This window comes from Phalangium opilio, unplaced genomic scaffold (genome assembly GCF_054372755.1).
Source record: "Phalangium opilio isolate 3A_F unplaced genomic scaffold, DU_Popi_V2 ptg000217l_1, whole genome shotgun sequence".
In the NCBI taxonomy this organism is placed as follows: Eukaryota; Metazoa; Arthropoda; class Arachnida; order Opiliones; family Phalangiidae; genus Phalangium; species Phalangium opilio.
Window position 1 is genome coordinate 4,237,541 of NW_028324218.1, and position 16,811 is coordinate 4,254,351.

General features: G+C 35.7%; 1 protein-coding gene across 1 annotated transcript; it reads left to right on the top strand.

The window, feature by feature from the left end:
• The first annotated feature begins 549 nt into the window (after window positions 1–549).
• AdoR (Adenosine receptor) lies at window positions 550–16,396 on the top strand. The gene is made up of 2 exons (XM_089857462.1): window positions 550–1,424; window positions 14,586–16,396. Exons 1-2 carry the CDS (start codon window positions 804–806, stop codon window positions 15,981–15,983), a joined length of 2,019 nt encoding a protein of 672 aa, XP_089713588.1. The 5' UTR covers window positions 550–803; the 3' UTR covers window positions 15,984–16,396.
• The last annotated feature ends 415 nt before the right edge of the window (window positions 16,397–16,811 follow it).

Genomic DNA, 16,811 nt, shown 5'->3' on the forward strand with positions numbered 1-16,811 from the left:
CAATTTATGGCAAAAATTGGTTGAATAATATGTTATTACGGTTTTTAAGACGTTTCCTATTCTTATAAATCACAATTAGGCCTAATATGCTAATAGTTAGGCTTAGCGAGAAAGCTGAGAACAAAAAAGGCGCGAAACTCCGCTCGCTAATTATTTATTCAGGAAGTACCTATGTAAAAATTAAAACGTGCGATACATATTAATTGGAATGTAGGCCTAGTATGTGATCGTTAATAAAAATTAGGCTTAGATGTTTCTAGAATTGGCGAGATGAATAATTTAAATTAGTTTATGGGGATTTAGCAATGCATTAGGTTTTGCAGATAAATGGCGGGAAAAACGATGGTTAGTAACAGGCCCGGAAATAAGCAGCAAATTAATGGAAAATTTCAAACTTATATTTATAAGGTAAAAATACGTAATTAAGAAGTCAGAATTAAGTAATTATATACATGTGGGAGTATAACAGATCTTAATCTTTCACGGAAAACCCCCAAAACCTCGTGTACATCCATCCAATAAACTCAAGTTGTAAGTCTAGATGGCGCCAGTTCCGAACCGATGTCAAAGAGTTGCGTTTGTGACGTTCTTTCCCGCCAGTAAAAGCGTTTGCGCGCATTTTCGAGCCTTCACTTTCAAACGGCAAATGTCGCAAGGCGGACAGATGTTAACATCTGCCGGTGTACATGGTTATTTCGGTTATTACAAAAACCAGTGTACTGAATCTAAAATTGCGAATGTACCAGCAGGGAAAACCCAAACCACAAGTACAAGGTCAGTTGGCATAAACGCGTTACTTCAAAATGTCGGTGTTTAACAATTCCAGCATAAGCACGAGTCTGGAAACTCAATTAGACTACGTAGTCTACACGGGACTGGAAATAAGTGTCGGTATTATGGCGATTTTAGGCAATTTATTAGTGATTATCGTGTTTACGGCCGAAAGAAGAATTAGACGTCTAACGAACTTGTATATTTTAAGCCTGGCGGTTTCGGACCTTCTTGTGGGACTCGTGGGGATTCCGTCTGCTATTTTGACTAGACTAGGGTACCCTAAGAACGCGTTTATACCTTGTTTAGCCATGTTGGGTATGCTGTTAGTTTTATGTACCGTTTCAATTTTGAACTTATTAGCCGTATCAGTGGACAGATATTGGGCTATTTTACATCCATTAGCTTATCATAGACTTATGTCCGGTCGTGCGGTTGCCGGTATTATATTTGCCTGCTGGATTTTGGGCACGTTTTTAGGGTCTTTACCGTTATTTGGTTGGAACAATGGCCCCGCTCCCGATGGAGAGTGTACATTTATTCCCATAATGAATTACAACTTTTTGGTGTTTATTTATTTCGCTACTATCGTCTATCCCGCTGTTATGATGGCCTTCTTCTATGGAAGAATTTATTTGGTCGTTTTAAAACAGGTTTGTCAAATCATTTTTATTTATTCTTTCAAAGTAGATTAGTTTAGAAGTTATCATCAAAGTGTTTATTAAAGTTTTAGGATTTTTACCTTGATCATACTTAAGCCTAATTGGCCATATGTCTAATCAGCGCCACTAGCGGATGGTCTGAAAACTACTCCCATAGAGTCTAGGTATATTTAAGCGGGTTTGCAGAATTTCCGCCAGGTGGCTCGAACGCCGCGCCATCTGACGGAAATTCTGCAAACCCGCTTAAATATACCTAGACTCTATGGGAGTAGTTTTCAGACCATCCGCTAGTGGCGCTGATTAGACATATGGCCAATTCCTTTCTAAGATAGAGTTAGGTTGCCTCTAAAGACACTTAAATTAAATTAAATTAAATTTAAGTTTAAAAAGCACTTTTTTTATGAATTATTGGGCTAGCAGACGACAATCTGAATTTCACCTAATAATTTTTGTTATGGTTGTCGTCTTTTTATCAGCAATTATGGGTGTTTTACATGAATATTGTAGAGAGTAAGGGGCTAATCACTCTTAAACACTAATTACTGCTTAGCATACCTCACACAAAGCCCCTAAACCACCTTGAAATGGGTGTTTTGAACCCCAAATTTTCAAAATAATCCCTAAACACGCGCATGTAAATTTAGTCCAAATGCACCATAAATGTTTGTTATGGTTGTCGTCTTTTTATCAGCAATTATGGGTGTTTTACATGAATACTGTAGAAAGTGAAGGGCTAATCACTCTTAAAACACTAATTACGGCTTACCATAGCTTACACAATGCCCCTAAACCACCTTGAAATCGGTGTTTTGAACCCCAAATTTTCAAAATATCCTTAAACACGCGCATGTAAATTTAGTCCGTATTTCATTAATTCTTACAGTTAACCCCATCAATTTTTAGCGTGAAAAATCTATTTTTCCCATAAATATATTTATGTTGTATCGTTTATTTTAATTGCATTTGATAACTTTAATTTACTTCTGTTCAATTGAATTAACTAAGTAATCGTGAAGATAAAAGTTATAGAATTTTTTTACTTTGCATCCGTTACATAAAGATATGAAGCTAATTTTAATACGGTAGTAGCACCCTTTGTTAACTTCCCATGGTCATTTAAACACTAAGGCATGTAACATGCCGATAATACGTTGGAAATACCTTCAAAAATTTAGGTCTAACTTTAGGCCTAACTTTTTTTTATATTCAATTATTAAATCACTTTTAAACTTAAAAATATTTTGGCATTGAATTTGAAGGTTTAATGAGATCGTGCTGCCCTAAGGCCAAATATTTCTAGAATCCTTGAAACCTTGGAATTAAATTAAGTAATGCTCATCAATGAAACGATTTAAAAAATAAATTTCCCAAAAGTTTTAATTAAAATCGTTAATTAACCAGTCAGGAATAATTGAATTAACAGATAAAGGGTTGTCTCCTCTCCTGGACCCGTTTGAACTCTTATAGTCAACTTAACTTTGTATTGTATTGGAAGCTTCGAAAGTTGTAAAAACTAATTAAACTAACACGTTTCTTGGTACCAAGTTAAATTGAAATTTTTATACCGATACTCATTTAAGTGCAATTGTCATTTTGTTGGATGCACGTATGCAAGTTCGTTACATATGGGAACACACCCCACTTTTTGGTAGAGGCATTTAATAGTGTAGTGAGTGCACAGGGTGTTTCTGATAAGTCTGCCTTACATAAATTAAGGGGGATGTTAATTGTTCTTTGGGAAATCAATCAATTTTGAGTCGAAAATGTTCTATACTTCTATTTATCTCCATTTTGTTAATTTGCCACAAGGGAAATCACTGTTTTCGAGAATTGTGATTTGATTGGAGTGTTTTAGGGATGACCCCCTTAATTAAATTAAATTCAGTTTCGTGATTAAATTTAAGGGGGCCATCCGTAAAATACTCCAATTCAATCTTAACTCGAAAACAGTGAGTGTCCCTTGTGGCAAATTAACAAAATGGAGATAAATAGAAGTTACATAATTTTCGACTCAAAATTTATTGATTTCCCAAAGAACAATTAACATCCCCCTTAATTTATGTAAAACCAGACTTATCAGGAATACCCTGTATAGTATAATAATACCGATATGCACTTTACGTAATTGTCTACAATGTTATTAATATGCGAAACGTGTATATTATATTATACTATATTTTGGTGTACTCCATAAAACTATGAACTTTTTCAAGGTAAAGTTAGCAGTGAGAATGATTATAAAGTCGCTATGGGTAAAATTCGTCATACGTAATGATTAGTCTAGCTAGCTTCTCCCACAAAGCCCGCCTAGGTACATTGAGTAAAAATGGCTGGATACACAATTATTCCAAGTAGCTGTATGTATTCCGGGTTCTTATAGTTACATACACTTTCATATAAACCCTTTTAAATTTAGTCACAGCTATCAGAGTATCAAAACGCAAGTTTGAATTTTACCTTTATATTAAAGCAAGAAGCGATATTTAGTTTACTAGGGAGAAGATATAAGATGCCAAAGTATTGGCGCGCCATGGTCATGCAGTCCCCCTTTCAAAATAAAAGGGGGGGAAGGTAAAAGGAGGAAGCGCCGGGCTATTTCGCCTCCTCTCCTCAGTCGGAAAATATGACTGTAATTTTTTCTCATTCGCGTCGCGCTGACGTGCAGGAGTTTTCAAGAACCAATGAGATGCTGGTGGTTGTAATTTAGAGGCGGCGGGGATTACCTCCGGACACGTCTACGTTTGGACTGGAGATAAAGCTGCATGGAAATGTGACGCGAATTTATACCTTCTCCCTGATAATAAACTATAGATATCGCTTCTTGATTAAAGCATTACCTCTTATTCTTAATGTAGTTGAAATCAATTGACTTCAAGTTATTTCTCATTTAAAAGGACTTTTCCGCCCCAGTCACCGCGACTTCGATTTATATTCGCCTGAAAAAACTCAGTTAAATGTATCGGAAAATTCTTAACAGCTGGGAATTCCGCTGAATTCCATCGACGTATAAGCTACGTTCTGTTATTAAAAGCAAAAGTGAAAGTAGATGCTTGTATTGCACCTGTTATAAATTTCGTTTCAAACAATGTTGATATGTTACGTATTTGGATTTTAAGCAGGGAGTCCAGCGGTCCTATATAGCCCTATATTGTGAACCTGTCTTATGCTATAATTTCAAGAAAGGTCCTATAATATCCTAAATTAAAGTTTTCGTTTAGTTTGAAGTTAAAATTTCAGTGACCAAGGCTTAACTTTGGTTTTTTTAGTAATTTTATATGAAAATATCTCAATTCCAAAGAAGCCCTAAAAATTCTTTGTGTTGATTCAATTTCATTTTTTACGGTTAAGCAGCTAGTCGAGTAGATGTATTTATAATATTATTTCGTGTTGCTTAGCAACGGTTAAACCACGGTATTGTTAAGCCTAATTATTCATCAACTGCGTAGTGAATATTTCCCACGGGTTGATTTATTTGCTAAGTGTGATATTGTAGAATAACCCGAATAATAAGTGTTTACTACCATAAACAAATATATATTTATACGTAGCCCATAAGTTTATAAGATAAGTATGTTCCATAAGTATGACATGCACTACGTATACGATTCGTAATGCTACTGAGAGACTTAGAGCAGCTCGAGATAACTAGTTCGAGAAGGAGAACGACGGAAGCGAGAATTAAATTGAAGTCCTAAGTACACTCGGTGGTGGTTAATTAATTTTGCAGCTAGGACCTATTCCATCTAGGCACTCCTATTTAGTCCGCATTACTAAGCCCCCTTTGACAGCAGCGCCACCTCACTCACCAGGCCTCCCTCGCTTTACCTCCTCTCGAATCTATGACCTACCTCACTCACTCACTTCAAAATTACAAGCCTTTCAGTTTGTCATGACCAGAGATTAATTAAACAAACTTATGGTAGGAACATATCTTATCAACTTATGGTAGCCTAGTAAATATTTAAGTAGATTAAAAACACTTCTAATCACGTTTTGAATTTGAACAACCCATAGCAAGATAATATAATTTACAATAGACAAGTCATACTTAAACATTATTTAAAAGTTTATTTAAAACTTAACTGGTTCCTGACTTAAACTGTAGAGATTTAAGCGGTTTTTCTTATAATTAATTGTTGCAAATTCTCTCTCCCTCTTTCTTGACACAAACGCTACTCAAGTGCCGGCGTCTCACAAGTTTTTGACCTTTAAAGTATGAAATTACAATTAATTTTTTTTGTTTAAAAATAAATTAGAAATTAATAGCCTCTCAACCACCAGCAGTGTTACTGTTTAGTGTTAAGTCGTTTTTTAATTTTTTTATTATTTTTTTCTTCATAAATAACCAACTAAATGAGGCTTAAATTATGCTCCACTCGACCTTGAAATTAATATAAGAAAATTAAAACACTTTCCCTGTCTCAATAGAATAAATAAGAATTTTCGTTTCATAATTAAATATTTTAATGAGATTCAAATAAATTTAAATACTAAGGTTAAAGATTTTCTTAGAAAACCGTGAAGTGTTTATTCAAGGAATAAATGTTAAAGACTATTATAAGTCTATAAGTAATATTTTCCGTTCCATAAGTATGATTTGAACTACCTATACGATTCGTAATGCTACTGAGAGACTTAGAGCAGCTCGAGATAACTAGTTCGAGAAGGAGAACGAGGGGGAGCGAGTCAATTGAAGTCCTAAGTACACTCGGTGGTGGTGGTTAATTAATTTTGCAGCTAGGACCTAATTCCATCTAGGTCCTATTTAGTCTGCATTACTAAGCCCCCTTTGACAGCAGCGCCCCACTCACTCACCAGGCCTCCCTCGCTCGCTTTACCTCCTCGAATCTATGACCTACCTCACTCACTCACTCGCTTCAAAATTACAAGCCTCAAGTTCAGTTTGTCATGACCAGATATTAATTAAACAAACTTATTTTAGGAACATATCTTATCAACTTATGCAGAGCTGTATTCATAACCCTGATGAACAAATAAACTATTCAATCACCTAAAACTGTCCCAATATCAAATAGTAAAATTCAGTAAACGCCCTTACCATAGTGGCTAGGTCAATTTGGGCCGAGGTCACACCACAAACAACTACAAATAATTTCCACCAAAAAACAACGAAACTGAATACCACATAAACACTTTGTTAATGATTTAAAACATATTGGAGTTCTCTCTCCAGTGACGCTTATAGAGGTTTTTGTGTGACGTAGCGAGGCGGTTCATTTTATCAATGAATTTCTTTGTTTTAGGCTAATAGTTGAAGCAATGGCAGCACGTATTATTTTCCCATTATTCTCTACTGATAGCTGCTATTAGTTGTTAGTTCATTAAGTCGATTACGTGGAACCATTGGGAGGGTTTCAATTTCGTAGTAATTATGAAATTTAATCGGAATTTATTATATACTATACGTTGCCCCTATCACGTAGGCAACTTAATTCTTGGTAAAGGGTTATTGAAGGTTTTTGTTTATATGCTAGTATTCATTGGAAAATAGGTCTTCCTATGTATTATCAAATTTATTTTAATTAAAATTTAGTTATGGCTCTTTTAAAATAGTGATGACATTTGAGTCTAGATTTGACCGAAATTGATCAGGCAGAGTTTGCTCAGGATTATTTTTTAATTATATTATATTATATCATTTAATTTAATTAAGTTCCTCTGAATTTAATTCAAAGTAAAATCCCCAATTTGTTATTTATTTATTTGAGATTTTTCTATAATATAGTTTAAGCCAAAATAGATAGTATTATATATGAGCATGCATTTTTATTCCTATATTTTCCTATAAAAACACGTGATTTTTTTCTCCTATAAAAATAATAAAATCCTATAATTCCTTAAGAAAAAAAAATAATTTCCTAGCCCCTGTAAGGCATCTTTGCCCTGAACGCGGGTGTACTGCGTGATAAACACTTCTACAGGGGCTATAGGGAAATACATTGGTTTATTTACCCTGATAGTTGGCTTCCCCGTTTGCTCTATAAATGGCCATAAAATTGAAATTTAATTAATATCTAGCTCGGATTTTATGATGACAATAATAATAACAATAAAATAAATAATAATAATAATATCAAGACATTATGGCAGCCTTGCAATTCCCGCCATTCCCAAAAAGTATCTCTCGATTCTCAATGTTGATTGGCTGTTAATTATACCCGGCCTTTTCCTGTATTACCCCCGAACGTGCCTAGTTCTTAAACCAAGGCTTAGAGCATCGCGTGCTCTCAGACCCATAAAAGCTAAGCCTAACACGCGTGAGACTCGAAAACAACTCTTGAAATAATTAATTCATAAAATCATATTCTTACTAAGAATTAGTTTAACCTATTTCCTGCAATATTCTTTCATTAATTAACCTCAAGTGAACAAACAAGGCTATTATTTTTTTACGGTCCCAATCTGAAGTATAACTTCAAGGCCACTTTGATTTCCTGACCAAGGCTTAGGTGTATGTGTGCAGTGACATAAAATGAGTATTAGGCTTAGCTCCATGCCTTGTAATTTGTTCCTGGCACTATTTAATTTGCTAGCCACTACGATAAATCAATGTTCTGGGTCCTTATTGCGATGTAGACGTTTTGGTTAGAGTTAAGTGTGTCTGCTTGGTTGGTTTATTTGTTACGGTACTGTAGAGTAGGGTCAAGTGATGTTGGTTTTTCTCTTGGATGTCTTACGTGTTTGGACGGTGTTACTTTACATAGCGTGTGTACCAGACTCTTGAAATAAAGGTTGTAGGTGCACTGCATGACACGAAACCTTTACTGATTGTCACTTAGTTTCTCGTGAAATTTTTATGCCTTGGCCTTTTTATGTTTTGACCCAACAGTTTTTCTTTGAACCTTATTAAGTCTGGTTCAGATTGGTGTAAATCCAAGTTCTTGGTACCGTTATAAAGATGATAATTTTATCTATCACATGTTGAACCTAAACCGAACTTAGCCCTAAATGAAGCTGAACCTAACCAAACCCTAATTGAACTTAAACCTAACCTAACCCTAATTGAACCTAAACTGAACTTAGCCCTAATTGAAGCTGAACCTAACCTAGCCCTAATTAAACTTTAACCTATAAGTTTGTTTATATTTGTTACAAACTCGATAATTTGTGTTTCGCGTTAAGCATAATTTTAAACAATAAATTAGGCCTAAATAGTAATCAACCAAGGCTTAACAATATTTCACCTTTAAGGTCAGAGTTCAATAAGTAACCCAACACTGTTTGTACTCAATCGATAGATCTACTTCAACTGCATCTAAAGAAACTAAAATCAAACTTAAATTATAAACGACTTCAAAAACATTAGATTAAAACTATATATGCCCTTTATTACTTGCAAATATAAACCATTCTTACTTCAGAATAAACAAGACGGCCCAAGGGCTCGTAATAGTAGCCATATCGTACGAGTGAATAGCCCCTCTATACCCTACCCTAACGAGTGGATAACCCCTCTATACCTTACCCTAATGAGTGAATAGCGCTATCTTTTTCAATGCTTAAATGATTTACTTTGCATAAAATCAGAGTGAATAGCCCCTCGATTCCCTACTCTCTAAACAGTGATTAAATTATAACCGTATAAATTTACTTATGGTTTAATTCTAATATTCCGGCGAATCGAAGAACAGATAGTTTTTAGTGATAATCCCCTCGATGAGCTTACAACATAGACTTATGCCGAATTTGCCGATGCACACTTATCGCATCTTATAAATTTCTAACAAGGACTTATGCCCAGAAACTTTTGAAAGAGAAAGTTTAGTTATAGTGATTACGCATTTTAGTGATTATCCCCTCGAATTACCTTTAGTAATGCTAAATGATCAAACGCATAACGCTCATTTAGCACTATGTTAGCTCTATCTAAACCCACATTTGAATTAACCGCCAAAACGTTCCAGTCAAACATAACATAGATGACGATAGCTACCAAACGAGAACGAAACACATGAGCGCGGTAGGAAACGGGGAAAATCGTTATCTATTTAATTAGCACATACATAAAAAGAAAATAAATATAAAAACCCCAAACATACAAATTCATAAGTATCCGACCCCACAGATAAAAATTCAAAAGTATCCGACCCCACAGATTAAGAGGTACCCCACCCCACATCACCCCGACATTTTAGAGATAAAAATAAATAATAAAAAACTCGAGGTTTTTATCAAGTCTCTATGGTTTAGTGGTTAGACTGTTTGTCTACTGCGCCAGCGTCCCGGGTTCAATTCCCGGGTCTGACCTGAAAAAATTTTAATTGAAATTAAATCTCTAACCGAGCCCAGTAACCCCTATGGGTGGGTTGTGGGTAATATAAAGTTCCTTTTAAGCTAAAATCTGACGATAACGAAAGCGAAAACTCCGGCCACGACTACTACTAGTACTACTACTACTACTACTACTACTACTACTACTACTATTACTACTACGGCTCGGGTCAAACTAAGAGCCTATCGTATACTACGATATGGCTAAAAAATAGGCCATTAAAATAGGTTTCCCATTACAATTTCGGCCATAATTCGGCTTAAAATTGCAAGATCAACATGTCAAGACCCTCTTTATCGTGTTGGTCGGAAGTAAAGAAGCAATTTTGCTTAAGAAACAAACCGGAAGAGTTTAGAATTGCGTACTAAATTGAAGAAGGACCCAACATCGGCTTTTTATACCGTAAAAAAGGGTAATATTTAGTTTGGCTGTTCCGGTTTAAGAAGACCCTATAGCTCTTAGAAGTTATAACGGTGTCGTGTTAGTTCCGCCCATAAGAGGGGTTTTTCGCGCGCTTTTACTGTTGATAAAGGTATTGATTTGGGCGGGGAAGGTGTAGTAGATCACGTCACGTGGATTGAGTTATTCCAAAGGTACATTCACGTGACCTGTTTATTTTTTATTTTTATTTTGACGGCCAGTAGAAATAAATAGACTTAACTTCAATTTTTGTTCTTTCACGTTTTATTCTGAAATGGAAACGAGGTTAAAGTTCATATCTTGAAGTTGAAGTATTGACTTCAACTTTCGGTATGGGTTTTATATTAACAGAAGGGGATAATGGAAGAAGTGTGAATGGACACTCGGTATCCTCTTAATATGCTTTAGTTATGTAGCATGAATTATTCTTCCCAGGCGAAGGAATTACCCTTTTTGTTAATTTGCTCTCCCGCTCATCAAACTTAATTAAGATGGGTGTAATTACATCGCACCGTGCTAGGGTGAATTCTATAACTGTTTGGTGGTATTTACAAAATCCCCATTCAGCAATCAACCGGGCACAAACCTTGATTGTCTTGACGTGGCGGGACAAAAATTAACCCACAAGCGTATGCATGCATGCGCCTTGGCAAATAGTTAAGCAGCTCTAATAGATATAGTAATGATGAGGGAACTATTTAAAATGGCGTATGTGCATGATTCGGTTTAGTACTGTACCCGCTTTGTGGTGGTACACTTCTCTCGAAGAGAAGTATTATATACTTCTGATTTTTGACAACCTGATATCCCATAAGTACTTATTAAACTAACTAACCCACACTTAATAAGTATTTACAATCATAAAAGTAAAACTTAAACTTTTATAACCTTTCTAGTCTGATTTATTTGGTAAAATTTGACCTCTGTATATAGGCATAAGGTCATCTAATCATTTTAAGGATCTAAACGACCCCATTACGAAACACTAGGCGGGAAATTAGGCATTGAAGGCCCATGTGTTCTGTCACTCAACTAATCCCCTTGAAAGAATGAAAGACCGAAATTCAAATCAAAGGGATATTAGATTGGCGCAATCTAGTAGTAAATGCCTATATAACCTTCTGATGGCGTGACAGTGTCGCGCGCGATACAATCACGTGACCTCTGCCACTGCAAATTGTTTTTCCGGCTGACTGACGGTCTTCCTTTAAATTAGTTTCTTCTGACTTTCCTAGTAACGAATGAATACCGAGAAAGGATTGCGATAGCAGTCGGAAAGTGCATGGTATTTGTTTTGCAAAAGGGCTTGTTTCATCGTAACCCTATAAAATCCATAAGTGTGTGTCTACCATATGGGCTTATAAGATATGTTCCTTCCATAAGTTTGTTTAATTAATCTCTGGTCATGACAAACTGAAAGGCTTGTAATTTTGAAGTGAGGGAGTGAGTATAGGTCATATGACAAACTGAAAGTGAGTGAGTGAGTGAGTGAGGTAGGTCATAAATTCGAAGAGGTAAAGCCAGGGAGGGAGGCCTGGTGAGTGAGTGAGGCTCTGCTGTCAAAGGGGGCTTAGTAATGCGGACTAAATAGGACCTAGATGGAATAGGTCCTAGCTGCAAAATTAATTAACCACCACCGAGTGTACTTAGGACTTCAATTGACTCGCTCCCCCTCGTTCTCCTTCTCGAACTAGTTATCTCGAGCTGTAAGTCTCTCAGTACTTAGCATTAAGAAAAGTATAGGTAGTGCAAATCATACTTATGGATGGAACATATCACTTATAAACAAGTTATATAGATGGCAGCAAATTCCTCTTTACGAGAAACACACTGTCAGGTGTCGCTCTGTACCCTTATGATAAAGAAAGTACTCATAGCCAAGGGACTTATACTTACATGGATTGTAATAGGGTTATGGTGTTATATGTATATCAAATGAAAAGCGATTGCATTCTTAATCCCAGAAAGAAGTTAGGTCGTTCCTTACTTAAGTACAATTTGACTTGGCCCATGTCAACTTGAAACAAATTGAATTCTATTGATTTCCTATGTAATAAAAATAGCAACGCCCATAAAAGTAAATGAACGATACATTAATCTAAAACGACTATTAGATTTTCTTGGAAAATAAAACTGGATCGAAATGAAGCTTCAAAAAATGGAATATTAACATTAACCTTGAACGTTTTCCCGTCTTTCTAACCTAAACCGTGACACATTGAAGTTTCCCATGATTAATTATTCATGGGTTTATGACTTTTGTTCTGTTTTGTGTTGTTTTGATTGTCGTCAAGGTGTCAATAAACTGTTTCGTAATGGTGACCTAATATATTCAGAAAGGTTAAAGTTTAAATAGGGATAACGTTAGGCCTAATTCTTTAAAAAGGTTAAAGTTTAAATACAGCAAAACATTAAGCCTAAGATTATAACATATTTTGTATTCACTAGTGTTTTATACAGCATGTTTTTAGACATAAGCCGGTTTATCAACCTTTTTTAATATTAGGCTTAGCTAAACCAAGGCTTAGGAAAATATGCATTTTTCAATACATGCCCTTAAGGTTAACCCTAAATAAATCCTAAAATAATAACATATTTTTTATTCATAAACATCATATTTATAGACATAAGCCGGTTTATCAACCTTTATTGGATATTAGGCTTAGCTTAACCAAGGCTTAGCAAAAAATGCATTTTCAACGCATTCCCTTAAGGTTAACCTTAACGTGTTTGTACTCAAATGAAAGGTCATTCCGAGCTGCGTCTAATGACACTATGGCATGCGTGAAATTTACCAAATATTATCCCAAAATCATCAGAAAAGGCTTAACCACTCAACACCTACGCCGCTTACGGAACAAAACCCAAAACAGTCTGTTTATGACAGTAATAAGATAGGAGAAAAAAATTGTAATATAGTTTCTTATTCATTAACAATAGTGCATTAGCCCTAGCTTTATAACCCTAACAAAAATCAATATAAAGTCCTCTTTTGTTATGTTGAAATAAGTCGTTTTCTAGGAACAGAGAACCGGTATAGTATAGTGCATAAAAATCCATATTAAACGCTATGGTATGGCCTTCAAACACCTACTTGTTGAGCCTCCTTGCTTATGGAAACTTAACTGTACTTGTATTGTTTGCTTTTGTAAAAGTTTTAAAACTTCAAACTTTTGGCACGCTATAGTATTTGTGTTAAAGCAAGAGTGAATTGAGATGAAGTATATACATAATGTTAAAGCATATAAAAAGTGCTAGAAGACGGCAACCTGACCCCTATTGAACCCTAACTAAACCTAACCTAATCCCAACCAAACCTTTTCTTATCATAAGTTCATAAGATATGTTCACCATAAGTTTGTTTAATTAATCTCTGGTCATGACAAACTGAAGGGCTTGTAATTTTGAAGTGAGTTGTACTTAGGACTTCAATTGACTCGCTCCCCCTCGTTCTGCTTCTCGAACTAGTTATCTCGAGCTGTAAGTCTCTCAGTAACATTAAGAATCGTATAGATAGTGTCATACTTAAGGAATATATCTTATGAACGTGTGATTCACTGTACCTCGAACGAGATATTTTCGCACCCTGATACTCCCAGTTGATTGACTCTTTATTCTTGGAATCCAAAAGATTACAAAAATATTATTTTTAATAACATATCCCTTACTTCATTAAACTTGACTGATTACGGGGACCATAAATTTTGGAATAAAATCTTTGGAAATTTGTTGGTGTTACCATGACAACATTACAACTAACCTATCTACTTCAGTTCGTTTGATAAGCCTAACGTTTTTCTAACAACCTAAGCCTAATCATTAGGGTGATAATGATCTACGGTGATTTACTTGAAAACGTGATGACTCTTGCGGAGTTTTATGATCTGAAGTTGCAATGTAATTCTTTTTAGCTTAAAAGAACTTTAGGGTTTGAGTTAGAGTCATTGAGAATGAGTGACAAGTTTGACTTTGTTTTAAAGTGTCTGTCACTCAAGAATGACATTGAGAGAGAAAGCTCCTTTCAACTGAACAAATAAGAATAGACTTTTAAGGGTTCTTTTGAACTTTGATTGACGTTGCAGCTGTTTTTTTATTAAGCTTTGCAGAATTAATACTGTGTTTTGTACACTTGGATTTAAACTATTAATAAATCACAATGGTGTTGACTTAAAATGAAGGCGCTAAAAATGTGAAAATATTTAAGACTTGGTCTCAAATTAGGGTTAAAACAATAACATAGTCAACTCTTTGCTAAGCCTAATCTAATGCTTTGTAGCATTAATTCTGTGTTTTGTACACTTGGATTTAAACTATTAACCAAACACTTATAATAATAGCGAGAAAAATTTTAAAAATAGTTAGGACTTGGTTTCAAATTAGGGTTAACACAATAACTCTTTGCTAAGCCTAATCTAACGTTTCCGAATGTATCTTTTCAGCTACGTCAGATCGCTATGATAGAAAACCAGTTAAACCACTCGAACAATGGCAGCATAACAACCCTCAACCGTTGCAATTCCCGTAATGGACATCGCAGCGTATCAGGGAGTCTCAGTAGTTCCATCAGAACCATTCCACCATCTTGCAGCAGTAACCCTAACGGTGCTGGAAGCATTAACAGTCATCCTATGGGGAACCGTCACGTCAACCGAACCTCAAAGAGAGAGGTTAAGAAAGCCAAAACATTGTCCATAATTGTCATAGTATTTATGGTATGTTGGGTACCATTGTACACCGTCAACTGCGTACAAGCTTTCTGCAGTTCTTGCACCTTTCCTCAAATCGTACTAGACACTTTCATAGTACTATCCCACGCCAATTCGGCTGTGAACCCATTTCTCTACGCCTACCATATGAGGGACTTTAGAGATGCGTTGAAGAAACATATCTTTAGGGTTAAACCCAAGGTTAAAGGTCGTGGTATTGAACTAAACTCTTTATCGGGTCACGTGGTTAAAGCCAACGGATTAGTGTCATCATTGTCACATTCTCAACCTGTGATTGGGACTTGTAAACCACGTGGTGAACACCCGCGTTTATCCGAGGTTCCCGAAATGGCGGAAGGTGTATCGGTGTCTGGTAATGACGTATTTCCGGTTATGAGACGTTGCTCATTGACCGAATTGAACGGTCAGGAATTGAGCTACGATTTGGTCAACCAGGGTTTCGTTAAGGATGATTTAGACGCGGGTGCCGTGGAGTGGACCAACGAAAATGATTCGTCTTCCAATGATCTCGACGCGGCTGATACGTCAGTCATGACGTCAGCTTACAGGAAAGACAGTTCCGGTTTCACCGAGTTGTGCGAAATGAGGATTCGAAGAAGGGTTTTGCATTCGTTTAGTTTTGATAACGAAAAGGTCGCACCATCAGCGGATGCTAAGAGACGTATAGTGCATTCCCTAAGTCTTGACGCACATTTGTGCGTCATTGGACCAATGGGAAAGGGTACAGCGTGTCCTATTGACTTTCATACACGCGGTAATGTTCCAACCAATGAGATAGCAAGGTCAAATGAGGTCCTTGAATCTAATTGGGTAAAAGTATCCGATGAATTATCTGCCTCAGAGATTATAAACAATAATTTAACCAATCAGAGTGATGAGCCCCAACAGAGTATTCTGGAATCTGATTGGTTAGCTGCGGCTAATGATTTAACCTACTTAAGTCATAGTAGGCCTGACGAGATTATTAATAATTCCAATGATACAAATGATAATATCTCATCAGCCAATCAAATTTCAAAGATGGATAATTCTAACCCATCATCTCCCGTAGTTGAAATTGTGACGTTTTCAAATTCATTTCAAACAAATGATAATGCGAACAAATGTTAGTTTAGCCTCGGATTTTATTATCATAACCAAGCTGGTCTTGGTTTACGGTTTTATATTAGTTTTAGGACGGTTTTTAATCATTTTTAAGTGGAGCTTATTCATATGTCCCATGAATCATAATTCCTAACTAGTTAAACCAAAGATTTAACTCTTAATATATATGTCAAAAACTACTGGACCCTGAAATGACCAAGGCTTAAAAACAAGGCCTTCAGTATTTTAATGTTATTTGACGTTATATGCTTAAATGTCCGTTGTAGGTGAGAAAAACATCGTTCTTCCAAAAATATGAGCATTAACTTGCTCAGTTTTAAGTATCTCAAATTAATATTTATGAGTTTTTATTATTTCAAATGTTTTGCTATTCAAAATGTTTGTAAAATGTGAATAAAATGTGTTATATGAATCCTAAATTAACGTGATCTTTACTGCTTTAAAAATTGGCGGGAATAACCTTCAAAACGTTTTCACAAACAGAACTGAACTGAACTGATCTAATAAGCGCCGTGAGTCCCGTGACTCCCGTGAGTCACTGATTAGCCATGTGATAGATTTCAAGTGGCTATCGCCAAAATCTCGTAGTCGTAGGTAGATTGTTATCTATCTCTTTGTAAACTTTGCCGGCGAAGACCCTGTAGGTTAATTATAATTAATTATATTAATAGGTATTTAATTTTAAGTTATTTAATAAAAAAATTAGCAAAGTGGGTGTCTTCGGATCAAAATCTATGGCTGGTGTCCTTTGGTTTCATCGGTTTCATAATTTCATTCGCCAAAAAAGGAATTTGTAAATACACATCCGAATCGTCGTAAAAAACCGTATCCAAC